Source organism: Myotis nattereri (assembly GCF_964212035.1).
Source record: "Myotis nattereri genome assembly, chromosome: 15".
NCBI classification, from domain to species: domain Eukaryota; kingdom Metazoa; phylum Chordata; class Mammalia; order Chiroptera; family Vespertilionidae; genus Myotis; species Myotis nattereri.
The window spans coordinates 41,910,760-41,938,407 of NC_138090.1; the positions used below are offsets into that span (position 1 = coordinate 41,910,760).

The 27,648-nt window shown below is 59.0% G+C and overlaps 1 protein-coding gene across 5 annotated transcripts; it reads right to left on the reverse strand.

The window, feature by feature from the left end:
* On the reverse strand, window positions 1–26,867 carry CIC (capicua transcriptional repressor; the record flags this gene model as incomplete). Of its 5 annotated transcripts, XM_081106820.1 has the most annotated exons (21): window positions 1–1,003; window positions 1,085–1,216; window positions 1,511–1,642; window positions 1,719–1,870; window positions 1,971–2,248; window positions 2,494–2,819; window positions 2,913–3,209; window positions 3,312–3,478; window positions 3,806–3,927; window positions 4,583–4,770; window positions 4,853–6,074; window positions 6,281–6,384; window positions 6,770–6,995; window positions 7,091–7,293; window positions 8,296–8,461; window positions 8,541–8,723; window positions 8,819–8,948; window positions 9,028–9,262; window positions 9,345–9,494; window positions 21,552–24,353; window positions 26,776–26,867. In XM_081106820.1, 20 exons carry the CDS (start codon window positions 24,340–24,342, stop codon window positions 636–638), a joined length of 7,572 nt encoding a protein of 2,523 aa, XP_080962946.1. In that variant the 3' UTR covers window positions 1–635. The 5 variants fall into 5 exon arrangements, with proteins under 5 accessions (XP_080962946.1, XP_080962948.1, XP_080962950.1 ...); XM_081106822.1 differs by lacking the exons at window positions 21,552–24,353; window positions 26,776–26,867 and adding an exon at window positions 11,428–11,494 and having other exon boundaries at window positions 1,719–1,873; window positions 2,497–2,816; XM_081106824.1 differs by lacking the exons at window positions 21,552–24,353; window positions 26,776–26,867 and adding an exon at window positions 11,428–11,494 and having other exon boundaries at window positions 1,085–1,210.
* Window positions 26,868–27,648: the final 781 nt, after the last annotated feature.

The following is a 27,648-nucleotide window of genomic DNA, read 5'->3' on the forward strand; positions in this document are numbered from 1 at the left end:
TGTGTTAAACAGCTTTAATTGCGGTCATTGTGGCTTTTCGGCACAGTAAGAAATATTGCACATGATCAACATGTTTTGTTCTGGGGTTGGGGACAAGAGTAGGGGGAATCACCTTCTTAGAAAGTACAACCCAAGTTGGGAGGGCAGAGAGGTGGGGAGAGAACCCTCCCCATGCCTGTGGCAAAGTGCAGGAGCCCCTACCCCCAAACTAACCTGAGTCCAGCCCCTCTGGGGAAAAAAGGGGTGCATGAACCCCTTACTCCACAGGCGCCTCCCTGTGGCCCAAGGCCCTCACTTCTCTCTGATTGCAGCCCTCACGAGCCATTTTGCATAAAGTACAAGTGAAAAGATCTGAAGGTCACACACTCCAGGTTATTATGTACAGGGGCTCGGTGGAGGGAGACTGTGCCCCTGCTTCCCCTCGGCTACCCCCAAAACTGGGAGGGAGCTGTGGGGCATGGGGATACACAGAGGGGCAGGCCTCATTCCGCCCCAAAACTGAAAGGACGAAATGGCTTTATTGGGGAGGAAGTAACCATCTTGGCTCCCTCCCCCTCCCCGTTCCTGCCACCTACATATTGTCCATGTCCTGAGGGGGGGTACTATAGGTCCTGGGATCTTCTCAGGGGCCCCCCTCACCTGCCTGTGGCAGCTGTGGAGGGACCAGGAGGTGGGGGGGAGGGTTGGGGGGCCCCCTCCCAAGCAGGCTGTCCGGGCCCTGGCTCTGGGGGTGGAGGCAGTGGTGGGGCAGCCTGGGCTGTGCCAGAGTCCGAGCAGGGTGAGGTGGGATCAGGGCCTCCAGCAGGGCTGGGAGTGGGAACAGAGGCAGCAGCGGTGCCAGTCGGGGGCGGTCCAGGGAGGGGGGACTCAGCTCCAGGAGGCTGCTCCGTGGGAGTGGCTGCCTGCATGATTTTCTGGCGCACCTCACGGATCTTCAACTGCAGACAGACCTTGGAGGGGAAGATGTCTGCGTAGCGGGCCTGGAAGGCTGCTGTGGCCTGGGCTAGGGACGGAAGGATTGAGAGGATGAGATGAGCAGGCAGATCCCCTCCAAATGCTCCTCAAGACTTCAAGACATGCTCACCTGATGGGAAGAAGCCATGGTCCTGGAAGAGCTGCATGACCAGGGCCCGGCGCTGGTCCAGGGTGCGCCGCAGTGACGAGTATGGCACTTTCTCATATTCCAGCTCCCCAAGCACATCCTCAGCTTCTGTACCTGGGACAAAGGCAGGGAGAATGATCAGGGCCAGTGCAGAAGCCTGGCCATGCCACCTTTACACCGTTGTCTAAGTGTCCAGCTAGCCTTCACTGACCTCTGTTTCACAGCAGAGTTCAGAGAGGGGACATGCCCAAGGTCACATGGCAGTTTAGGGGCCTGCTGGACTCTGGAACCCACCCTTAACCTCAGTGACACCCACTCCACCTCTCCCATTTCTAACCCAGTTCATGAGACCCCACCCCTTTGCAGGCCCTGGGTCCCTCACTGCTTCACTGGCCACGGCCTCAGCACCTGTGCGGTCAAAGGTGAAGATGTCTCCCTCGCACTTAGCACTCTTGGGGGTATTAGGCTCTGAGCTACAGCTGGAGCGTCTCCTCATCTTGCGCTTGGGTGAGGTGGGGTCCTCGGGGGCGGAGTCCAGGTCTGGTCAAAAGAAGCAGGCTCAGGGGAGGTGGCCCCAGTCCATCCCCCACCAAGCCCGGAAGGCCCCCTTGCCTACCAGTGGAGTTCTTCCTTTTCTTACGATAGGAGCCCAGGATGGCCCGGGGCGAGGTGGCCAGAGACTGCAGGGTGGGAGAGGGCAATACCTCTTCAGGCCGAAACTCGGGCAGCTCAGCAAAGCGTTCTTCGAAGTCTACTTCTGACAGGACCCTGCTGGAGAGTGGGCAGGGTCACCTCCCCTGCTTGGCCTGTAGCTGCTCACTCTCCCACCAACCCCACAGCTCCACCAGAGCCCCCAGCCCATGCTCACTTGTCCACAGAGTCAAAGGTCTTCTTCAGAGGCGGGGGCCGCACTTTCACCTTCTTGCTGGTACCAGCTGCCTCCTTACGCTCGGGGTTGTCCCCAGCTGCTTTGCCACTACTGCTCTCGCTGCTGCTGCTGCTGCTGCTGCTGCTGCTGCTGCTACTGCCAGCAGGGGCTGGGGCTGGGGCTGGGGCTGGGCTAGAAGGAGTGGGAGGCTCCCCGCGACTATCCAGGCCCAGCCCAGGGACGCGCCAGTCTGAAGATGAGCTGGGGAATTTGCTGGCCTGGGGTGGGGATGGCAGAGAGATGAAGGACACGAGTTCTGACTTGCTGGGGTAAAACCCAGAAACACAAAGAGACAGGTGCTGATTGCCCGAGACAATCTTGGAGAAAGCCCAGGGACAGTCAAGCACGAGGGACAAGGGCACATCTCAGACATATGCAGGGAAGAGGGGTGGGTCGGGGAGCAGATAGTGGGCCAAGGGACAGAACCCAGCAGCAAGAGCCCCCAGGACTGCTGGACACTCACCATAGTCTCAGGGCCCTTGGTGCTGGTCCGCTCCTCAGCAGGCAGGGGTGGTGGGGGGCTACTCCGGGGAGTGGGAGCCCACGTCTCTGGGGTAGGTGGAGGGACCGGCGTTGTAGGCTGCCCCTCAAGCTCGGACTCAGGGGCAGCAGGCTCACGAGCTGAGCCAGGCTCCAAGGGCTGCCGGGGTGAAGGGCCAGGCCGCCCAGGGGCACCCGCCTCAAAGGAGCCCACAGGAATGCTGGCGATGGCTGCCTTCACTTTCTGGGGGGCCTTGGGGGTGGGCCTCTGGACCTTGGGGGCCACTAAGCTGTAAGTCATGGAGCCTGCTGATGGGGAGAAGAGCATTTGCTGAGCTAGGCCTGACTGGAGCCCATTCCCTGGATCCAACTCACCCCACCCTGGGTTGGCCCAACACCCACCTGTGGCACTAGGAAAAGGGCTGGTAGGGGTTGGGGTGGCAGTGGCAGTGGGAGGGGCCGATGGGCCCTTGGGCAGGATTGTAGCAGTAGGGGGGGTGGTGCTGGTGGCCACAGTGTAGACCAGGCCTGCAGGGGCCTGGGATGGCTGGGCCAGAGGCGCTGACGAGGTGGGTACGGGGCTGCCAGGGTAAAATGCCGTGATGAGGGGAGCTCCGGGGGCTGCACAGGTGGGAGGCAGCTGGGGGCTGGGCACAGGTGACACGCCCACCTGGCCAGGAGCCAGCAGAGGGGCCTGACCTACAAAGAGGGAAACAGAGGAGAGGCAGGGGCCCGAGTTAGGCCTGAACTGCCTCAGACCCACCATGGATTCCCAGCACTGCCGGCCAGGTCATCCCTCACCTGAAAGCAGGGGCTGTACGAAGGCAGGGCCACTGGGCCCCAGCGAGGTGAAGCCTAGAGCTACGGAGCTCGTGGGCCCATATGAGGTGACTGTTCCAGCCTGGCTGGATGCTGAGCTGGTGACCAGAGGCAGCGTGTGCCCGCCTGCTGACTGCACATAGGTGATTCTGCCGCAAGGAGAGGAAAGAAGGGAAAGAGTAAAAATGGGGGAAGAGCCTGGCTGGTGTGGTTCAGTGGTTGAGCACCGACTCATGAACCAGGAGGTCACTGATTCGATTCCCAGTCAGGGCACATGCCTGAGATGCAGGCTTAATCCCCAGTAGAGAGTTGTGCAGGAGGCAGCCAATCCATGTTTCTATCTCTCTATCCCTCTCCCTTCTTTCTCTAAATCAATAAAAACATATTTTAAAAAAATAGGGGAAGAGTGAAGCGATCTGGCCCCACCCACCCCCTTCCCTGGGCTTGCCTCCAGGTGAGGGCTCAACTGCCATTACCTGGTGGAGGAGGGCAGCAGGACCTTCTGAGGCTGGGAAGTGGGACCAGGGATCGTGGCTGGGCTGAGGGGCGGCACCAGGCCGCTGGGTGTGCTCACAGGCACTGGAGTCAACTGAATGATCTGTGGGCAAGAGCACCCATAGGCTACAGTGAGTGGAGGACCCAGCATGGGGAAGAGGAAGACCACGACCTAGGAGAGTGGTGGGTCTCAGCCAAAACAGGGAACATAAAATTTGGGATTGGAACAAAGGGAAAGAAAACAGCAAGAGGTGGGGGAAGAGATAAAAAAATAAATAAAAACCAACAGAAATTTTTAAAAACAAAAATTTTAAAAATGTCCTAAAAAAGTTTTCAAAAGAGGTGGGGGACACAGAAAAGGAACAAGTTGCAGACAGTGAGGCCAGAATCAAGATGCACAGACACTGAGAATCAAGATTCCCCCAGAGACAGACAAAAGGAAGAAAAGTTAGACTGAAGGAAAGGCAGAAACTTTAGGCCAGGGGTCCTCAAACTACGGCCCGTGGGTCACATGCAAATACAAATATTGTATTTGTTCCCGTTTTGTTTTTTTTACTTCAAAATAAGATATGTGCAGTTGGCAAAGGAATTTGTTCATAGTTTTTTTTTAAACTATAGTCCGGCCCTCCAACCGTCTGAGGGACAGTGAACTGGCCCCCTGTTTAAAAAGTTTGAGGACCCCTGCTCTAGGCTATGGAGACCAAACCCAGCAGGAGAGGAATGAGGAACAGGTGAGGCCACAGACAGGATGCCCTTACCTTGCTAGGTGGCTGGGCGCCATTCTGCACAGGTACTGAGAAGGGTGGGCTAACCAGGGGCAGCGGCTGGCTGGCTCCTCCACCGCGCACTGACATGCTAGGGGTGGCCAGGGGCACTAGTACCTTCCCAGGTAACAGCTGGGCTGAGCCACTGGGGGCTGGGGCCTGCACAGGAGAAACCGACTGGGCTGCAAGAGGCAAGAAAGGACGTTAAAGGGAGCCCAACAGGGCTGTGGCCCCTTTATTTGTGCTGCCCAGCCCAGGCCTCACCTTTGGGGGGCGGGACAGAGGATACAGACTGCAGGATAGGTATGCCAGGAGTGGGCGCAGTGGCAGCCAGGACTTTGCCGTTGGTAGAAGTGCCCGGTGGAAGGGTGAAACGAATGCTGGTGGTTGATGCAGGACCGCCAGGAGCCACTGCCTTGGTCCCAGAGGCTGGTGCTGGGGCAGGTGCCACTTGAAGCTGCTGGGGCAGTGTGGGCAGGATGTACTGCACCTGGGTGATTCCCCCAGCCTTGCCCAGGGCACCTGGCTGCAGAATACCCAGGGGCACTGGCCCATTGGGGCCAGTACCAGCACCCGCTCCTGAGCCCGTAGTGGCCCCACTACCAGGGGTCCCCTGGGCAATAAACTGGACAGCAGGAGGTGCAGGGGCCCCATAGCCTGGGGTGCCCACCAGCAAGTTGGTGACAGTGGCAGGCGCCTTCCCCACAGCACCTAGTAGGGGCCCAGCCACCAGATGTGGGGCTGGTGAGGAGGCTGTTGCTGACTTCTTGTCCGAATACACTAAACTGACGCCCACTGGAGAGCCCCCAGGTGCCCGGGACCCAGTGATCGTTTCAGTCCTGGCACCAGCTGCGTCATTTGGAGATGCTTCCACCCGGCCAGAGGTGGAGAAGGGCTTGGAGGCGATGGGCACAGGAGTGCTGCTGACAGGCCGCACTACGTTGGTGACCATGGTGGCAGCTGGACGGGACAGGGGGGCCGTTGGGGTCCCATAGGCCAGTGATGGGGTTGGGGCTGAGGACATGCGGGCTCCGCTGCCTTCCCGTTCCTCCTTGTTTGGAGGCAGGACTAGTGTCTGCAAGACACCTCCTCCCCCCACAGGAGGTGCTGCAATAACTGAGGGGCTAGGTGGTTCCAGGCCCCCTACACTTTCAGGCCTCTTGCGCCGGAAGGTGGTAGGATCCGTTGGGAGAAAGCGGGTGGCCTTGGGAGGTGTCGCTGGACCCCCAGGGGGTGGGGGCCGTAGTGGGCCTGCTGTGCTGCCCTGACCTGACTCTTGGGCCTTGAAAGTCCCTGAGCCCAATGAGAAGGTGGCTGCTGAGGCTGAGGAGGATGCAGGTGGGGATGAGGAGGATGAGGTGGGCCCGTAGCCTTTGCTGAAGGCTGCAGGTGGATCTGGGGGCCCTGGGGGCTCAGGGTCCAGCGATGGACGGCAGTGGGTAAAGGAGGAACGAATCACAGGTGAGAACACCTTCCGGCCATAGCTCTGGTGGAAGGAGAAGAGACACAATCGTATCAGGGAGCCTGAACACCCACACCCAGGCCACCTGAAGGCCTTGATTCATCCAGGCTATGACACAATTCCCCTTGGGGCAAATAACTTCCCTCTCCAGGCTCCCTGTCAACACACAAGAAGATACCCCACTCCTGGAGTTCAGTGAGACCAGACAGCACCAAGACCCAAGCACTCACCTTGCTGCCCTCTGGGTCTTCCCCAGAGCTATCTCCACTCTCACTGTCAGTTACCCGCTCCTTGCACTTGAGGTCAATGTCAGTGGTGCTGAAGCCATCATCAGCTGAGGGAGCAGAGGGAACAGTGTTGGCAAAAGGGCCAGAAGGACAGCCTGGAACCTGGGCTCTGGCCTCAGCTCTGCCCCAAACCAGCAGTGCGTACTGTCCAGGAATGCTGCTCCTCAGCCCAGGGTGTGTCCACCTACACAAGCATGCATCTAACACTGTGCCCAATTGCCTGGCCATGCCCGGGTCCTCCTGGTTGCCTATCTGGCCAGGGGCTTTCTAAGGATAGAGGTAGGCTTACTCAGTAGGGCCTGAACTGAACGTATGTGAAAGGGAAGGGGGGGAAAAAAAACGGGCTTGAGGGTCTGGATCCAATCTCTACCCCCATCCAAACCTTAGCCTACTGACCCCTGGACAGGATTCTGGGTCCCTGCCACTGCTCACCAATGACATCATCATCCCCTTCCTCCTCACAGATAACCATGCGTTCCTCATCACTGGTCATGTCCTCACTGGCCGCACGCTGGGAACGGGAGGCTCGGGTAGGCAGCAGTGGAGGCCGCCCACTGGCCGCTAGGGCACCTCCCTCGCCAGGGGCCGTAAAGGGGCCTGGAGGCCCATACTGTGTGGAAGGCTTCGGGCCAGCGTAGGATGAAGGGCCAGACACCATCTGCAGGGCAGTTGCAGGGAGAGATCAGCCGAGGCTGTCACCTTGGGCAGCCCTCCCTGCCCATCTCCCCAAGTCCCGTGGCCTGTACCCCAGACCTGAGTCAATTCCTGTAGTGCCTGGCTGTCTACTTCTCCGCCATCCAGGCTGTGGACCCCACTGTGGGAGAAGGCTCGGGGCCGGGCCGAACCAGGTCCCCCAACTGTGTGCAGACGTTCTGCCCCACAGGAGCCGCTCCCCGAAGCCTTGGGGTCCGAGCTCAAAAGTGTCTGGGCTGCGACAGATAGAAGCTCAGAGGACACTGTAGAGTGGAAGGGGGGGAAGTGCTGCAGAGTCAGGAAGCCTCTTACCAGCACCTGGACTGGCTGAGCCACCCACCATATTTCTAGGTACTGGGCAAAAGCAGGCTGCAATTCCTGGGCCACCAAGCGGGAAAGAGATGCCACCTACCAGCCCAGCATCTCCTTCCCAATGGTTCCTGCCCTCTGGGGCTGCAAGGAGCAAGCCCATTGCTCCCCAGGAGGCAGCCCTGCTGAGAGTAAGAAAGCCTGCAGACAGGTTCATGTGGTGCTGGCTAGCTAATAACTACACTGCATCCCTGCCCTGAGTTGTGAGCCCAGACCCACAGGGTTGCTCCAGAAAAGCACCTCAGCACAGCGCCAGGCACCCTGACAACTGCAGTCAGTTGAAGCATCAATGAGGGGCTTCCAACTGTGGTTCTGGGAGTCAGCCAAGCTGGGCTTTAATTTCTGGCTCTGCCAGTTAACTGTTTTCTGTGACTTCAAGCAAGTGGTTTTGCCTCACCTGGAAAATGGGGTATGGTTCTAAATCCTAGTGATTACACCCCCCTTGATGCTTGGTATGTAGTAAATGCTCAGTAAGTGGCAGTTGATGAGATTGCTATTTAGAAGTTTTATCTGTCTGGACCTTCTGGATCCTTCACATGAGACAAGTGCTGGTTCCTTTATAAGTAAAGGTCCTCAAATAAAAGTAACAGGGCAGCCATGGTCGTTGTGGCCCAGTTGGTTGAGCATCATCCCATGCACTGAAAAGTTGGCAGTTCAATTCCTGGTCAGGGCACATGCCCCAGGGTGCAGGCTCAATCCTCAACAGGGGGCATGCAGGAGGCAGCCAATCAATGTTTCTCTCTCCCTCCCCCTTCCTTTCTCTAAAATCAGTAAAAAACATATTTTAAAAAAGTGACAGGGAGGAGCTTCTGTAGCAGGGGGTGAGCAAGCAAGGGGGTACCAGAGGCTCTCAGGGATGGAGGTAGTAGGGCAGGAGAGCCAAGGAGCTGACTAACCTCCAGGGGCAGCAGCGGTGCCCGTCTCTGACATGCTTCGCTCCCGCGTCTCCTTGTGCCCTCCTGCCAGCCCCAGGCTTGTGGGCTTGGCCTCTGAACTAGACTTCTTTCGGTCCTTATTGCACCACTTCCAGTCTGGGTGGGCCTTAAAGTGGGCCTCTTTCACCTGGCAGGAGACGGCAGGACCCTTCACTCATCCACCCACCAGAGGAAGCTGGGGAGGAGCCGAAAAGAGGAGGTGTTACCTGGAAGGCCAGGTCGTGGTACTTCTGCTTCTCCTTGGGCCCCAGGGCATACCACCACTCGCCCAGGATCTTGCTGACGGTCCTGTTGTCCTGGTTGGGGTGACGCTGGTGGACCAGGGCCCGGTGCCGCTTGCTGAAGATCATGAAGGCATTCATAGGCCGCCGGATATGGTCCTTCTCCCGCTACAGCAGACACAGGTCCAAGTGGACTAATTAGGACCAAGGAGACAGGCTTGGGTGGCCACAGGCCGAGATGGAGACAGGTGGGGATGAAGTACCTTATTGGGGCTACGTCCATCCTTCTCTGAAGATGAGTCTCGTTCCTTGGGCAGGGCACTAAGGGACTGGGTCCGGCGTTTTCCAGGTGGCAGAGGCAACTGGATCTCAGGAGACATGATGGAGAGGAAGCTGTAGTGAGAGCAGCAAGTACAGTGAGGTCCATGTACCTGGCCATCCCACCCCCAGTCCCAAGTCTCAGGGCACTCACGCATCATCATGGTCACTCTCCGTCTCACTGTCTAGCCGGGGTTCTCCTGGAGGGCCAGGGGTCTCCTCCTCAGTGGTGGGAGGGGGGCCCTTTCCAGGTTCCACTCCCCCCAAAGTGTGGGGGGGTCCAGGCCCTGGGCTCTCAGGGCATGTGGCTCCAGGGGGCCGTCCAGGGTCAGCATTCCCTGTCCCGCTTGGTGGCTGCTCGTGAGCAACAGCCGCCGACTCAGCAGGCTCTGGGAACAGAGAGGAAGATCAGAAGGCTCTTGAACCACCTCAACACTATCCCCATGCCTTTCCACAGCTCCCCTCCCTCACCTTTGCTCTGGTTGGAAGCCACTGGATGGCTGGCAGGTTGCTGGGCCTCACTTGGCTGCACGGAGGGGTCTGGCTGGCTGGGGGCCAGGAAGGGGACTAAGGAGTGCCAGGGGAACACGGCGACAGAGCGAGGTTCGACGTTCGTCCACACTGTGGGAAGGAACCAGGTGAGCTGTGCAATAGATCTTGGCCTTGACCCTCAACCCAAGGTTTTTTTCCACCCTGAACAAGGTAGCTCCACCTCTCTTTTTACACCCCTTCTCCTAGCCCTGAACCTCGACATGCATGCAACATCACTCAAAGAAAACTCCTGCTTGAAAGGTTTCTAGGTTTATAAAAATGAAAACAGAAGCAGGGATGGAAAGAGAATATACTGCCCCACTCCCTCCCCCAACCTCCACTAGCCCTGCCACCAGGGACCAGGCCAGAGGAATGACTGGCTCCTGTCACAAACCAGGCCATGTTTGACTGCCATCCTACACTCCCAAGGCCCCAAGACCTCAAGGCCTGGAGACCCTTCCCCAGCCAAGCCATGTTGCCAGCTGACATAGCCCCTTACCTTGGCCTCACTCTCCTTTTCTCTTTCCTGAGGCAGATGGCCCTGTCTTTCCTCTCCTTTCCCCTCCATCACCCACAGAGTCTTGACTCCGTCTCTATGCCTCCCTCCCACTACCATAGGCACCAGGGAGCTAGGCCTGCCCTTCCTGGGCTGGGCACAGGTGCTATAGCATCGCTCCCCTTACCACCACAGAGAATCTACTGCCTGTGAAGAAGCCTCCTAGCCTGTCCCTCTAAAACTCCAAGTTCATCTTTAGGGCATGGCCCAGCCCCAAGCCCAGAAAGAGGGGAGGGTATAGTAAACTCCTTGGAAGAGAAGGCACAGACAATGGGACAAATAAAAGAACTGTTACAAGTCTCTGCCCAGGGAAGGCAAGAGTGCCAGGTGTTTCCTTAAGGATATACACAGGAAGGCACTTCCCGCATCAGGAGCTGGTCCCAGAGGACCCCTTCACTCCAGGAGCTGGGTGACTGGCTGGTCTCCTGGAGCAGGCGGAGACCAGGAGTGGGCTTCCCTCTCACTGCTGGCTCCCTGGGGGAAGTGGAACCAGCAGCAGAGGCCCCTGGTAGGGGAAGACTATAAAGGGAGGAGGGGAACGCCCTAGCCCTGGTCTCCATCATTCCAGGCCTTCCCCTGACCCAGACCACTCTGTCCTGGAGTTACCACCCTCAGGCCTTCAAACGCCTGGACTAGGGGAGCCCTTTGTGAGCACTGGCCTCGAGACCTGATTCTGTAAAGGGCTGACAAAAGAAAAAGACAGACATCGAGGCAAATGGAGAGGAACAAGGAGACCAGCACTGGAAGCGACTCAAGACACAATATGACGACCCTACCCCCTAACCCTGGAGCCCTGGGGACACAAAAGCCTTCTTGGCCCTCCAACCACTTAACAACCCCAGGGACCTGAACCTGTCCCTCTCTTCACAAGGATCGTTCTCACCAGTGCCTCCTCTTCTGCTGGGTGGAGAAGGGACCCAGTAGACAATGAGGGAACAGTCCTTTGGTCCTGCCCCTCCTGAACGCCTCCCAAGTGCACTACCCTCCAGGATCTGTGGGTCTCTCCCGCTCCGCAAAGCTCCACACTCAGCCCAACGCTGTTCTAAGCAAACAGTGCCTCACTCCCTCCCCAAGTCCTGTCCTAGCCCCACTGCTCAACCGCGGCCCCTTCCTTCCCTCAGTCTAGTCCACACCTCGGGCCAGTACGTCTCAGGCTGCTCCGAATCTAATCCATGCCCCGAGCCAGTTACACTGCACCGCTCACCTCCAATGACAACGGACCTCTTCCACTCCATCACCTACACACCAGGCTGCTCCGCCACTCCCCACGCCCATCACTGCGCTACACTCCCACCTGCCGTCACTAACCACTTGACCTGCCGTCACTAACCACTACAGCCGGTAACTTTCCCTTCACCCCTTTACTCTACCCCTACCATTCTCCTGCTACATCCCCATCACAGGTACTCCGCAGTTAGCACCCCAATATCTTGACCCCTACAGTCCCAGGGCCCAGGAACTACTGACCGAACATTCCGAGGCCACGGGAAGCCGCGCCGGACGCGGGCACCAGGGGCCTGTGGGCTGAGTACATGGTCCGGCGCGAGGGGGCCTGGCCGGGGCTCGCGCCTCCTCAGTGGCCGCCGCTCGGGCCCGGGGGCAGCTGGAGGCCGTCGACGCATGCCCCCCCGCGCCCGCCCGCCCCCCCCTCCGGCCGCCCCACAAGGGGGTCTCTGCCGGACGCGCCTGCGTAGAACGCCGCCTGCCCCCCGCCGCCCAGGGGGCGGGGGAGTTCAGAGCGCTCCGGACCCGCCCCGCCCCCCGGCGCCCGCGGGGGCCGTCACGGGGCGCGCGGCACAGGGGCCATCGGCACCGCCCCCTCCCCCTCCCTCCTCCCGCACCAAGCCAGACGGGCGGGGCGGGGCGCGGGTGCGCGTGCGCGGCCCCCTCCCTTCACCGCTCCCTCGCTCCCTCCCTCGCAGCTCCAGCGGGTAACGGCTGTGGCCCCGCGCGCCCCGGCTGCTGGCGCCGCCGCCCCGCCTTTCTGGACCCCCGACTCAGCACCCTGTCGACCTCCGGCCCCCGGCGGACAGACGGCCCAGCGTGCATGCGCCCGTGCGCTCCGAGCAAGCCCCGCGCCGAACCACCGCCGCCTCCCCGCCCCGCCACTACTACGCGCTCCCCTCCCCCCGCCGCGCCTCCCCCCGCCCTTTCCCCGCTTCCCCCACGGCCTTCCGCGCAAGCCCGGCCCCCAGTGCGTAATCCCATTGGCTGCCGACACCGCGCGCGGGTCAGGCCCCGCCGCGCCCGCCCCCATTGGCTGCCCCGGGGGAACGTCAGTCATATGCAAATGAGGACAGGGCTGGGCGGGCTCCGTTTGGCCCCAAGCCGTCTGGGGGCGGGACCGCGGGAGGAAAAGAGGCAGGACGGGCGCACTGCAGTAAAGGCACCGAGCCAGGGGGGCGGGTCGGGGCGCCGCGCTGCGGAGGCCCCTGGGTTGTGTGTGGTTGTGTGTGTGTGCGTGTGTGTCCAGTCCTTGCGAGGAACACGCTCACGCGCGCTTGGCCCACCTGGGCGCGCACGGCTCCGCAGGGCAGACGAATTGCTTGTAAGGTTGGGGGAGTCACCCCCGAACTCTCACCAACTCTCACACCAGCACACGCACTTTCCTACCACACCCATTATTTCATATACAACCCACGATCACATGTACCTTCGGTCTTACACTCAGTCACACACGAAGTCACAAACCTCGAACACCTGCTCACATATGTGTAGTACTGCCCACGTTCAAGGTCCATCACTTCCCACCCATCATACTCTTCATGTGACCCATTTCATACATATCCTATCATACATGTTTCACCAATGCGTATCTTCATCACACATTCACTGGCCCACATTAATCATTATACAAACACAACATATCAGATAGGCAGAATGATCATGCACACCTCATTACAGCCACTGCTTCTCCATCACACACAACCCACATCCCTCCCACACAATCACACATGCTCTTCTATCTTCACACACTCACCCTGCCTTCTAGGTACTTCCATCCTCAACACAGGCTAATTCTCACAGACATCATGGTGATCACACACACTATAGAAACTTACCCTGGTAAGCTCTAACTACACCTCAGTACCCTGGCATAGCAGGTATACAGAGTGCCATGGCCATTCATAGTAATTCAGCTACCCTGCCTGAAGCCCAGGACACTCTAACCTCACAGATCACCACTGTGCGATGGCCCTGCCACCCTAGGCTATGAGCCACTCCTTCCAAGAAAGGGACAGGAGGAAGGAAAGGAAATTAACACTAAAGCTGCTATGTGCTGGGAGCTTGTATGTATTATCTGTTCACTGAATCCTCACAGCCACTAAGGAGGTACACTTTCTTAGGTCCATTGTTCAAATGAGAATATGAGGCTCAGACAAACAATGAATTGTGCAAGATCATGCAGCCAGAAGTAACAGCCTAGTGCTCCAACTTAAATGTACTTCCCACTACGAAAATTTAACCTCAGGGTGGACACAGGCCACAGACTCCCAAACAGAAGTCCAGGAATATGGTTAGACTATGATATAGAGACTGGCTAACTACAGAAAGTTCAGAGGTCACACACAGAGACACAGGCAGGGGTCTGGGGCCCACCAGACAGAGATCAGAAGCCTTGGATCACCTGAGGGAGACCCTGGGGCCACACACACTAGAGACAGAGGCCTGGGGCCACACCTGAGCTGGTAAAGGTTGCACAGGCTCAGATGGACCAAGACTGGGCTCCTTCACAGGTGGGGTGGAGACAATGACAGACAAATCCTTTTCCCAGCTGCCCCATCCATAGACAGCTGAAGGCATGGAGAGGGGAGCAAACCCAGAGCCCAGAGGGGAAGGGGACATCTGTAGCCCTGTGACCTCCAGAGACTGCAGGACCAGACACTTGGCTGTGAGCCTGGAGGGGCCACCAGAGGGACTATTAAGTGACTGCCCCCTCCTCCATAGGCAGCCCCAGACTCAGACCCTCCATTACCTCACTACCCCAGGGACTGCAATGTGAGGCAGAAACCAAGGTTGAAATCAATGTGGCCACTATCTCCTCACCGCTGCCCCCTCCTCTTCCCAGCGGTGAGTCACCTATTGGCAAGTTAACCCCTTCCCCACTGCAGTGGAGTTCAGGGACAGAGCTCAGAGGAACCTTGCCCTCAGCTCCCCCACTTCTATTGGGTGAGAAAAGGAGGGGAAGTGGGCCCCACACATCTGGGCGGACTGTACATCTGGTAGAAGACACAGTGCCTACATAGAAGGGATGGGAAGAGGCCCTTTACAGGGTACAGTACAGCCAAGTAGGGGCCCAGCCTGGCAGGGAGGGGCCGGAATCTAGGCAGGAAGGGCCCCCCTGCCCTGGGCACTGGGCCAGCCCTATACTTAGCTTCCATTGTTCAGAGTGGAGGAACCCTGGGTGGGGGTGATTAGGAGTGGAGAAGAGGGAGCAGGTCCTGTACCCACACAGCTCCATCTCTCCAGCCATCCTCGACCCTAACTAGGGCCCTCCTAGTTGGAAAAAGCTGAGGAAATTTTCCAAACTAGGGCCCCAGCCCCATCGGAAAGGGGGTGGAAAGCCATCCTTCACTCAAGACAGGTATTGGGGCAGAACTACAGTACAGCCATCCCCTGTACCACCCGTTAACTAACTCCAGCCCAAAGCACCACCCAACCCCACCCTAGCCTGGGGTCATGAAGCCCAGACAGAGACACCAATTGCCACCCAGGGTGGCACAAGCCAAGGCCTGCCCAGAGGCCTGGGGCGTAAAGCCAGGGATGCTGACAGACTGAGGGACAGCAGACAGGCTCTGAACTCATGGGCCCTATTTACTGAGCCTGAGAGGCACCCCACCCCTGCCACCCACTGCTCCCTACCCTGCCTGGGACCCCGCCTCAGCTCACCAACCCGGTGTCCCCAGATCCCCTCACCCCCTTCCCACATACACACCCACCCACCCACTCCGGAGGCGACGGCCAGGGTTGCCTGGGGAACGAGCCCAGGATTGGGCTGGTGCGGCTGTGGAAGGATGGGGGCCTAAAAATAGCACCAGGGTGAGTCAGTGCGAGTGGGGCTGGGGTATGCAGGGGGACCAGGAGGGAGAGAAAGGCAGGCGAGAGGTGTGGGGGAGGGTCCCCAAGGATTGGGAGATGGGCGGGATAAGACAGGGTGGGGAGTGGGTTCGGGGATGGGGTGGGGGGAGTGTACAGGCGCCGGGGCTGGGAGGGCTGGTCGGCGCGGGCTGAGGGAGGTGCCACGGCCCGGGCGGAGGAGGGGGCGCCGCCCTGCGTTCTCCTCCCCTCCCGGAGCTCACGAGATTTTCCACTCGCCGCCTGGCCCCTGGCCAGTCCCCGGCGGGCCCCACAAAGCCGCTTTGTGTTGGGAGGGCGGGCGGGCGCCCGGCCGGCCTGACACCCACGCGGGCCGCGGCGGGGTGCGGGCCAGCTGGCACCCGAGCTGTCTGCGGGGGGGTGGGGGCAGGGGGGGGCCGGGGAGGGCAACAGCACCAGTCCGAGGGCGCGGCTGCTCAGGGGTTAATGGCACAGAGGTGGGGGAACCAGTCTCCGCCAATCGGCGTCGTCGGGCTCGACGGCGGCCAATAGGAAGGACAGATGCCCGACGCGGGGGCCTACCCCCTGGGGCGCGGGAACCTGTGCCCCTTGGTACCCGCGGAGGCTGGGCGCGGCCCTCAAGGGGTGAGCGTCCGGATCTACAAAGCCCCGGGTACACGGTCTCCCCGCCGTTTCGCAAGAAACAGGCCCGGGGGAGGGCAGGATCTTGCAGTCAGGAGGAGGTGGCACGGTCGGGATTTGAACCCAGGTCTGCCTGGCTTCACAATCTGCTTTCCTGCGGAAATGGGGAGACGGGAGTTCCCTGGCCCTGGCTCCCGTGGGGAGCGGGAATAGGGGATGGGGTGCGGGCGGAGGAGGCGGCGCGACGGGCTAGGATCCAGCCGCCTGCGGTGCACTCGCTGCCGCCGGTGGTAATGGGAGCCAGACGCCGTCGCCGCCGCTAATGCGCCTCCCTCCCGGCCACTAATGGAGCTATTAATGCCGGGGGCTGCGACACCCCCGCCGCCGCCACCGCTGCGCATGCGCGCGCGGCCGCCCCGCGGTCCTGCCGCCAGCCACCGCCAGGAGGCAGCCTGACCTCTCACAGCTCTTGGTGCGGGGGAGGGCGGGGGGGGGGGGGCGGTCTTGCAGGAAATCTCTAAGAATCACTCCTGCTACCTCACAAACTCCTCTCCCCCGCAAGTCATCCTCTTCTTTCCAGCCTAGGCCTCCTTTCTCTCCAGTGCAGTCTCCCGGGATCTTTGACACCCAGGTGCAACCTTTTCCCTCCCCTGCTCTAAACCCTTTCTTGGCTCTTCAGGGGCTGGCATTCAACCCTGGCCTCATTGGAGCTGTCCTCCATGGCAGCCTTCTGCCAAGCCTAGGCTCTAGTCACTAGAGTCTAGTGTCAGCTTCAGCCTCAACTAACCACTAAGAGGTCATGCACTTTCACCCTCCTGGCCTTTGCTCCCGTGCTGCCTTGGCCTGGATCGGTCTTCCCGTTCTTTCAACTACCCTGAAATCCACTCATTCCTCCTGCTTCAGCTCAAATTCCCTCCAATCAGAAGCCTTCCTGAACCTCCCTCATCACCTGGCATTGAGCGAGAGTTGTCTCTATCCTCTGGATTCCCCAGATTCTGTACCTCCCTGTCATCCTTGCCTGTGCCTGCAGCCACATCTGCCTTCCCCACCCACTTACCCCAGGACTGTTTAGCCTGGGCCTGGTGGAATGATGAGGAGGGACTTCTGGTGGTAGAGATGGATGGGATTCACTGTTTGAGACAAAACAAATTCTGGTGGGCAGAATGTGGATCTGGTTTGGGGGAGTCAGAAGACCCTCAGCCCCTCTTTGGGCCTCATTTTCCCCACCTGCCCATGCATAGTTTGTGGGCACTGCTTGATCTGAGGTCCAACTGGGGTGGACTACATGTGGGGCTCAGTTAGATAGAGCTGGCACCATATGTGTCTCCTGAAAGGTGGTGGTGGAGAGGGAGGGCGTACAGGGTGATCTGGGTCATGCCCTCTAGCAGTGAGTGGGCATAGGAGCTGCTTTCCTACTGCTCCCCCACAGCCGGATCTCCTAGCTTGGCCTGCACAGCCCCCGCCTTCCTGCCTGTCTTGGGAACAGGTGCTTGGGTGTAGATAGGTCTGCAGATGGCTCCTAACACCTCTCAGCAGGGTTCAGGGACAGTGTTGGGAAGTTAATTTGTCCCAGGCCTGGACCACTTCCCAACACCCTCCAAGAAGGAAGTAGGGGACTGATGTTTAGCAACCATCCACTGACTTCATGGAACAAAGCACCTAATGTGCACAAGGTGGTGGTGGGGGCTAGAATGGAGGCCGAAAGTCAGTCTATAGAGTGGGAGAAGAGAGGCCAGGAGATAGGGTAAGGCTGGTGCAGAGACACGGGCCAAAACAGAAAGAGGGTGGGATGAAAAGTCAGAAAAGGACTGATGTCGAGGGAGAAACAAACCAAGAAAGGTAGAGAGAGCCAGACTCAGAGAAAAACAGACAGACTGAACTCCAGAAGAGAGAGATTCAGGCCCAGAAGTGGAAACCTAGACACAGACATAGGAACCCAAGGGAGAGACAGACAGGCAGACAAACCCAGGAGAAGGGGCACTGCCTGTCAATATGGGTAGCCAGGCTGACCCTGGGATCTGGAAGGAAGGCTGTGCCAGGAACTGGGCTGAGACATCTGGCCTCCTGGGCTGGGGCTACAGGCCCTGGGGCGGCTTCCTTTCCTGGGGAGCAGGGGGAGGGTCACAGGGAGGTGGCCATGGCAGCTGGCTGGCCTGGCCATGTGCAGAATGTGGAGAATGCCTCCGCCTGCCCCGGCATGTCCCCCAGCGGAAGCAAGTGCCTGACGGGGGGCAGAAGCAGGCAGGCTGCCCAGCAGCCCCCTCACACCTGCTGCCCTGAATGAGGGTCAGGCTCTGGCATGGGCAGGCAGAAGAGGCCAGGACTACACCTTCATTATGCCACTGGGCACCATCTGCCCTATCTGGACCTCTGAGAAAGCCCCAAGGTGCCACCTCCCAAGGGTAGGGAGGCCTCTGGGAGAAGAACAAAAGAGCCTGCTGGCTGGGAACATGAGGGCAACCTGGATACCTCAGCATGGGTGTTGTCAGAAAGGTGCGGCTCAGAACCGACAGGACAGGCACTGGACAAGTTCTGACGACCAGGTGGCCTCCAGCAAGGGGCCTCCTCCTTAACTGAACCCCAGATTTCCCCAACAACTGGGCTGGTAATTCCTACTTCACAGCATTGGGTGAATTCGATAAGATTACCCCACACCTGAGGCTGGGCACATGGTAAATGCTGAATAAAGGTTACAGGCCTGGCCAGGTGCTCAGTAGTTACAGTGCCGGCCTGTGGACTAGAGGGTCACAGGTTCGATTCCAGTCAAGGGCATGTACCTTGGTTACAGGCTCAATCCTGGCCCTGGTCAGGATGCGTGAGGGAGGCAACCAGTCGATGTATCTCTCTCACATCGGCGTTTCTCTCTATCCCTCCCCCTCCCTCTCTCTCAAAATCAATGGGAAAAATATCCTCATGTGTGGATTAACAAAAATTAAAATAAACAAGAAAAAGAAAAGAAGCTTACAATGATTTCTTCATCGTTGTTACTGAGAGTGCTTATGAGCCTGGGCTGCCCTAGCTGGTTTGGCTCAGTGGATAGAGCAGGGGTCCTCAAACTACAGCCCGCGGGCCACATGCAAATACAAATATTGTATTTGTTCCCGTTTTGTTTTTTTACTTCAAAATAAGATATGTGCAGTGTGCAGAGGAATTTGTTCATAGTTTTTTTTTAAACTATAGTCCAGCCCTCCAACGGTCTGAGGGACAGTGAACTGGCCCCCTGTTTAAAAAGTTTGAGGACCCCTGGGATAGAGTGTTGGCCTGCGGACTAAAGGGTCCCAGGTTCGATTCCGGCCAAGGGCACATGCCTGGGTTGCGGGCTCAATCCCCAGTAGGGGACCTGCTGGAGGCAGCCAGTCAATGATTCTCATCATTGATGTTTCTCTCTCTCTCCCCTTCTCCCTTTCTCTCTGAAATCAATAAAGAAATATATTTAAAAAAAAAAAAAAAGAGCCTGGGCTGTGGAGCCAGACAGCCTGGGTTTAAATCCTGCATCTTAGCCTAGCTGGTGACCTGGGACAAACCTTGGGCTGCCGTTTCCTCCTCTGTATACTGGAAATAAGAAAGTGTCCTAATCTCCTGTGAGGTTATGAGGATTCAGTCAGTAAATATGCAGTCAGCACTTACTGAGGAGTGAGCCAGGCACATGCATGGGTAGTGCTCAATAAATTACTATTACTGCAACTTCTGATAGGAAGAGTCCTGTGATCTGGAGATCAGGAGACTTGGTTCAAGGCCCAGTCCTGCTCCTCCCTGGCTGGATGCACTCAATCAGGACTCTTTTCTGTCGGTGCCTCATTTTTCCTATCTGGAAAATGATGGCAGGAACCCCTGCTGGGCCTGCCCTTGTAGATCTCAGGTCACCTGCATTAGTGCCATCCCTCCCCATAAGCCAGTAGATACGAGATGATGCTATGAGGGCAATGTCTGGGGTTGTAGGCATGTAAGTAGGGGGTGCCAGGGGTGGGGGTTAGAGTCCGTCTGCTTCATTTTCTTCATCTGCTTAAAGACAGAAATCCCTGCTATGCCCACTTCTGTGGAATTTTGTTCATATTAACTACAGTAACAAATGTAAGAACTGTAGGAAGTGGGGCAAAAAAACACAGCTCACAACCTCAGTATATGAGCATGGGAGTAAGCAGAGCCCGTGTCCCTGTGCCCTGGCTCCGGGCTGAAGCTCTATGAGGGCAGGGCCTGAGCTCCTTCCTACATCGGCCTCTGCCCCAGCCCAAGCCACAGCAGCTCCGTCCTTCCTGTCTCCCTGCCTCTAAAAAAGCCATGGTCAGATTGGCTCAAAACCTTCCATGGCTCCCTAGTGCCCTCAGGATCAAGTTCACAGGTCTCATAATGGCCCTCTATTATCTGACCCTTGCTCTCCAATACAGTTGCACATCCCAACACTCACCCACCAACCACAGCCAGTCTTTGCATATTCAACGTCTTTCCAATACTTGCTTTTACCTCAAAGCCTTTGCTTCTGCACGTTCCCTTTGCCTGCAGGTTCTCCTGCTGGCCTTGGCAGGCTCACTTCTGCACACCCCTCAAGTCTCACTTTAGAAGGTTTTGGCCCCTCCTCCAAGAAGTCCTCCCCAGCTTCCCACATCCCTGCCCTGACCTCTCTGGACAGTCACTGTCTGGGCAGTCTGTCTACACCAGGGATGGTGAGCCCTCTGAGGGCAAGGCTGTGTCCTCGGCACCAACCAGCACAGGACCAGGCACAGAGGGGGCCCTCAGTCAACAGAGGATTCATAAGTAAACAAGAAAAAGATGCTAGGGAAAGGGCTGGTGATGGGTCTGTCACGCTCCCTGAGAGTTGCTCTGACCCCTGTCTCTCCAGCACCATCTCAGAAATGCTACTCTCTCCAACCCAGGCCTTAGCCCTCCAGCCACACTGGCTTTCCTCAGCTGTGCTCCTACTGGCCGTGGAGCCTGCCTTCCCACTGGCCACCTAGGAAGCTCTTCCATCCCATGGTTGCTGATTTCAACTCATCCTTCAACTCTTGCATTACACACCCTGTCCTCAGGGCAGCCAGACTAGATTCATACCTGGATTCAAACCAGGGCACAATGCCCAACACAGCCCCAGCTCCCCTCCAGGGCACTGACAGCACCTGTGATGTTTACTCTCGGCACTGACCCTGGGATCTGGAAGGAAGGCTGTGCCAGGAATGGGCAGGGGGTGGAGGAGCTGCCCCAGACTTGGGGCATCACAGGTGTTTACTTCACCAATGGGCACCATGGTGAAGATGAGGCCTCCAGTCCTGGTCTTGCCACCTCCCGGCACAAGGACCTATTGGAGGCTCAGTCTTCCCATCTGTAACCAGCACTACGGCCCAGTGGTCACAAGCCAGCCTCAGTGTGAAGGCCGACTCCAGGATTTACTAGCCACGCGAACCTGTGCAAGTTACTAACCTGATCTTAGTTTTCTCTACAGGAGCACACTCATAGCACCCACCTGTTAGGGTTGTTAAGACGAAAGGAGCTAATATTTGAAAAGGGCTTAGAGCAGGGCCCTTATGTTGTTAAGTGCTGCATCATGGAGTGGGTGTGAGGGTTCAGCAAGATAACCCATGCGAAGTTCTTATCACGGTAATGCCCCCACCAGTCCTCCAAACATGAGAAGTGTCATCATGATTATCATCTCCAACAGCTCCCCCAACAGCTCTACTCAGGATGGCTCCATGGACCCCCTCGACAGTATTTTCCCACCGAGGCCTCTGGAAGCACTGCATTGAGCCTCCCAAGTCCCGTCCTTTGCCCGACACCTGAATTCCCACTGGAACATCTATGAGGAGAGGCCAGCCTCCCCTTGAATCCCTCCCAAAGTAGGAGCTCCTCTTGAGAGCTAGTCTGAAAGTAGCCCTGCTCAAAATGACCTATAGGAGCCTCAGTCTATCCAATGCACCTCTTACCTGTCCCAGGCCGGCCCATGATGACTTCCTTCTTAGGAGCAGGATGGCTGGTGTAGCTGCTGGGCACCAGGACGGGCAACAGGGCAGCAGGTGAGGGATGGAAGGCCACTGGCTGGAAGGGCGAGGAAGCCAGGCCAAAGGTGGGCATCGGCTGGGCCACAGCAGTCGGCGCAGCTGGAGGCACAGTTATGGGTACAGGAGCCGGCAGAGGTGGGGGCAGGCCAGGCTTCCCACTGGCCACCCCAGGGGGTACCGGGGTCTCTCGGCAGCCCCGCCCAGGTCCTACAGCCCGAGCCTCCCCAGCAGTGCCCACCTCCCCAGGGAATTTGGAAGGTAGCGGCACATCAGGGTTTCGGACAATAACAGGTGAATCCCGTTGCACAGCAGGCACCCTGCGCACAGAGGGTCCAGGATCTGAAGTCAGGCCAGCAGGTGGGGGCAACAGCAGCAATGGTGAGGGCTGGCGGGAGCGGGAGAAGGGCACAGCAGGTGACACAGCCCGGAAGCCGGCCGGTGTGGAGGATGTAGGTGTATGGGACACTGAGTCCACACCAGAGTCTAGGCTGTCACTCTTGGGGAAGTCTGGGGCAGCTCCTCCACCCCCTGTACCAGGGGCTCCCAATGTCCCTGGGTGGGGCAGCAGCTCCGTCTTCCGCCGCCCAGGGCTGATGGGCACGGTGAAGGTCAGGTTGGTCTGAAAGGTGGGTAGGATGCCGGAGGAATGGCGCTCTCGGGGAGCAGGTGGCGGTGGGTGGGAGCCCAGGTCTGGTGGTGTCAGCACGCCTGCCTTAGGGGTACTGGCACTCAGATGGCGACTGCGAACAGCAGTGCGTTGGATGACTGGGGACGCATTGATGGGGCTGAAGTTGGCTGGACGAAAGCCGAAGAGTGGTGAGGGTGAGGGTGAGGGTGCTGGCGAGAAGGGCGACTGCGTAGAGACTGGGGAGAAGGAGGGCGTGCCTGAGCGGGAACTGCCCAAGGACACCAGCATCACTGCTGCCTCACACTCATCAAACTCAAAGCGTGACAGGTCAGCAGGGGCTACAAGGCGTGGACGTGAGTCTCCACGAGCTGCCACACTGCTGGCCTCGCTGTCCCTCGATGTCTCATCACCCCAGTCGAACTCGGTGCTGCCCTCACGAGCTGCCGCGCCTGCAGGCCGCCCGGCCCCACCTGGGCCACTGTCAGCCAGGCCCTCCATCTCCTTGGTTCGCATGGACAGGTGACGGGAGCAGTAGCCCCGCCGCTGAGACTCCTTCATGCAGCCATCTCGCGAGCACAGCCGCCGCCACTGCTTGCCGTTGAATTTTTTACGGATTCCGTTAGGTGTGCAGACCACATCACCCTTCTTGTACTTCTGCTGGGCGGCTGTCAGTGGTGTACGGGCACGGGCGGCTGGAGCAGCCCCCTTCTCCAAAGAGGCCACGCTACTGCTTCGGCTGCCACCCTGGCTCCCCTCCTGGCAGGGTGAGGGCTGCTCGCCAGGGCGGCCTGGGCCTGCAAAGGCTGGGGATTTGGGTGGCGGCGACAGGAGCTGGGGTGGGGCCAGTGGGAGCAGGGCCGGAGTGCCCTGGGCTGGCGGGTGCTTCTCCGCGCCCTCCTGACAAGGCCCCAGATTGCCACCAAAGCTGATCTTGGAGACCTCGGCATCCTCAGGCTGCTTGGGGTCCAGAGCAGCAGGGCAGGATGGCAGGGAGGCCCCTGGCTCGGCCTGCTCCTCCTCGGGGCCCACGGGGGGCTTCTTCGACAGGGCCTCCAGTTCCCACGGGGGTCTGAGCAGGCGAAGGCTGGAGCGGGCCACCCATATGGCCTCCTCAGGCTCATGACGGGGCAGCTGTGACGGCTGTTGGAGGGCGGCTGGTGGGCCCAGCTGGGAGCCAAGACCAGGGCTGAGGCGGACCTTGTAGGCAGCTGGCTTCGTGGTCACCTCCACCACCACACCCTCACGATAGGCAGCCACGCCAGGGTCCACACAGGTACAGACAGCCGTGCCCACCACCAGCGCACCTGGTGGTGGCATGGCATCCAAAACCACATCCACACCACCACCGCTGGGCGCCCCCTCGTAGAAAGTCAGGGCCCGGTCCCCAGGGAACTGCACACCCAAGTCCTGGCTTCGGCGCACCTGGCGGACCACAGCTGGCAGGAAGAGGCCATCCTCACGTCGAGCCAGCACCCGCTGCGATCGCAGCTGCCGCATGTCATAGCTGCCGCTGGTGCCACCTGGGGGCCACAGGCCTGGCCCACAACCTTCGGCTGCCTCATCCTCCAGGTCAGCTGAGTGCTCGCTGGCTGTGTCGGTGGAGGAAGAGCGGGCAGAAGTGGGTGGCTGTGGAGGAACACCCAGGGCGCCAGCTTCCTCAGGGGTCCCTGCCCGCTCCTCAGGGGCCCCGGCTGCCCCACAGCTGCCGCTGCCAGCAGCATGCTCCTCCACATACTTCTTCTTGGGTGCCCGTGACTTGAACGTGGCTGTCTTCCGGCTGAGTGGAGGTTCCCAGCGGCCTGCCTCACCCTCTGCCTTGGGGTCCTCAGCTGGGCCTGGGGCCGAGTCATCAGGGTGTAGCTCTAGGGGGAGCACCTCAGCCCCTGAGGCCTGCTGGGCCTCCTCCTCCTCGCCCTCCTCAGCCTCTTCTGGGCCCGGCTGCGGCTGTCCCTCGTAGTCCTCTTCCTCTGGCTTGTCTCCCTCCCCAGCCCCTCGCCGCCTCAGGGCCTTGGCCCTGGTGGCTGGTGGGGACTTGCCTCCACTGATAGGACCTGGGAGGCCAGCACACGCCTTCTTCATTGGCTTCATCTTTTGTCCACCTGCAGAGTCGAAGGGCAGACAGGGGTCATTCAGGAATCCCCCAGACCCAGTGTCCCCCAGAGTTCCTACTTGCTGAGGTTCCTGCCTCAACTCCATGATCCCCGAGGCCTCCTTCCTGGCTGTCCCCAACTCATAATGGGCACCTGGCCAGCAACCAGACACAGAGTGGCACCCATGTTCCATGAGCTATTCCCTCTGGCTCCTCAGGGACACTCACATACATTTGCTCCCTCTGCAGAAGACACAGCAGGCACATGCACACCCTCTGCCTGCCCTACGGCGACACAGACGCACTAACGGGTCACACCTATGGAGCACTCACTCGGTGCCACCCCTGGGCTAAACTTGCCTTTATTAACCCACTTCATCCTCAAAGAGCCCTAAGAGACAAAGGCTACTAACAGCCCATTTCACACTTGAGGAAGCTGTGGCACAGAGAGATCAAGCCACTTGTCCAAGTTAATCTAGCCCTTAAACAGAGAGCTAGGGTCTGAACCCAGGCATTCGGGCTCCAGAGTCTGTCCTAACCACCTCAGTGTGCTGCCTGTCACATGACTCAGAGGGCACACTTCCTTGCACTGTCACCGTCCACAGAGCACACGCACTCACACACGCACACGCACACGCACAGTCACAGAAAGGGAGGTGACTGGGCTGTGATGTGAGCTTCTCTCCATCTCCCCCCGCCCCACCCCACTGAGTGGCACGGCCTGGCATTGTGGGAAGGAGTGGGCAGCTGAGAGACCCGAGGAACGGCTGCCCACTCTGCTCTGTACCCTGGGCCTGCCGGGTAGAACCATCTTCCTAGATCCTGGCAGGGAGCAGGCAGGGGCATGTCTGAGGCAAGAGCTCATACCCAGCACTGCCACGGGGCTGCGCATGAGCACACACACGCACACAAACACACACACTCACACACACACACACACAGGCACACACATACACGTCATCACACAGTGGGACATGGATCTACACCCCAGGGTTTCCCTGTCCCACTGGATGGGAGCCTGCCCTGCCCCCATAGCACCCAGTGTGATACCCACAAGCCCAGCTCCCCTCTTCTGGCCTGTATGAATCCCCACCCTGGTGGGGCTGGCTGGGTTAGCTCTGGCAAGGTGGCTGAGCCGGCCAGGCCCCCCTAACCTCCAAATGTGCCCCCTGACTCCAGGTGGGTGTAAGTGGGAGAAGGTCAAAGAAAGCAGGACAAGCGCAGCTGGCCAACCTCACCCACTTCCTGAACAGTCATTACTGCCCGCCCCCTTTCAAGCTACCCTGAGAAAAGAAAAGGGAAAAAAACTTTACTCTGAAGTGACTAAAAGAACCTGAGGAGCTGAAAGGGGGCCTTGGCGGTGGGGTGAGGGTGGGGATGTTGAAGGAGCCCAGGACCACAAACCAAACATAATCAGAGGCACCCCTGATTCAAGTCTTCAGGGACCCCTGACCCCATGCTCTCCGACTTGAGGCCTGCTGCTCCTGTGGACCCTGTAGTCCCAGGCTGCCCCTTCCCTAAGCCAATCCTGTGGTCCTCACAGGCAGAGCCTGGAGAGACCGGGGTTTCTCAAACGGAGGAAGGCACCCAAGTGCCCAAGAGTTGGACAGCCACCACCACCTTCCCCCCACTGACCCGCTAGGCCACCCACCTGGGAACAGAAACCCAGCCCCAGTCCTGCCCAAAAACAAACCTCTGCATACTCCACCAGGGCCTACATCAGCACTGCCTGGCACCCCTGGACTACCGCCCGGCCCAGCCTCTCCACCCCAGTGCCAAGCTCTCTCTTTCCCCTGGGGCCTACTCTCTTCCTGTCCACCTTCTCTGGGTAACTCCCACTCACTGCCCCGTGGACCCTCACCCCCGTCAGAATCTGAGCAGTAACTCCTGAAGCCCAGTCCAGCCCAGGCCCCGGCCCTTCAGGGTCTCATGCCCTCTGCTCCCATCAGCCCCCCTGGCACCACCTTCTCTGCCACTCTCTCTCCCATCCTGTCACCACCTCTACCCCTACCTCTCTCCTCACAGGCCCTAAGCCCCCTCCTTAGTCACCCACCCTTGCCATTCTCATCTGTCTTTGTCACCTCTTCCTCCCAGTCACCTCCTATCAGCCATCTCTGGACCTGCCACCTTCTCTCCCCATCACCTCTCCTTGTCATCCCCTCCAACTCTGTCCCCTCCCTCTCCCTGTCACCCTGATCTAGTACTGTCACCCCTCCATTCCTGTTACCCATTCTCTGCACACCAGCCTCTCCTAATCACTCCTTTTCTGTCCCGCCTCCTACCTACCACTTCTTCCACTCTGTCTACCCTTCCCACCATCCCACCCACCCTTTTTCCCCTGTACCCCCTCCCCGTCCCTGCCACCTGTCCCCTCTCAGCCCCCAGCACCCCAAACCTCCCCTGCCCGTGTCAGCCCTGGACCCGCCCCTCACCTCGGGCTCGGCGGGTTTCGGGGCGGGGGGCCGTAGCCCCGGCTCGGTCCGGTCCGGTCCCTCCCCGCCCCCCCTCCGGCTCTCCCTCTCGATTCTCCCTTTTTTTTACTCCAACACACAAAATGGTGAATGGACCTGCAACAGCTGGAGCAGCCAGCCAATCAGCGGCCACAACCCCGCTGACCGGCGCAGTCCTATACCAATAGATATTCGCTGCCTGGTCAGCTCCGCCTCTCGCCGACGAGCGACGCTCCTCACGACCAATCGCGCCCACACGGCAGCGCTAGGGGGCGGAGCCAAAATCTAAGACAGGCCTCCCTCTGGGACCGACACCAACCAGAGCCTACGACTGCCTGATACGCCTAAGACCCTACCCCACAACAAGTGATTGACATCAGGATTGACCAATTAAAAGCTGTCTTAGTGCCGAATGACGAATACAGTACCCAGTCGCTTTGCACTCTAAGCCGGAACCCAGCTCGGTGAGGGACAGTAACCAATGAAATGCATGAAGGAGGGGCTAAGGGACGGGCTGTCCAATGAGCAGCCTTAAAAGGCGTGGCTTGAGAGTTTGTTGACCGGCTAGTCGCAATTGCTGCTGGGGATGGTAGTCTTCTTACGTCTCTGGCCCATAGTCGACAGTACAAGGCAGACTACAACTCCCATGTGACAGGTGCCTGAAGCACCAAAGAACCCCAGGGAAGAGAAAAAGTCGGAAAGGGCAGTTTCTCATGAGTCTCACTGGACAACCGGAGCACCTTAAACCCAGGGCCCCGACTCACCCGGATTCCGGGCTCTAGTATCGCTGGTGGCTCCTCTCAGCAGCGGCGGTAGCGGCACGAGGGGGAGGTGCGAAGAACAGCCAACCGCCAC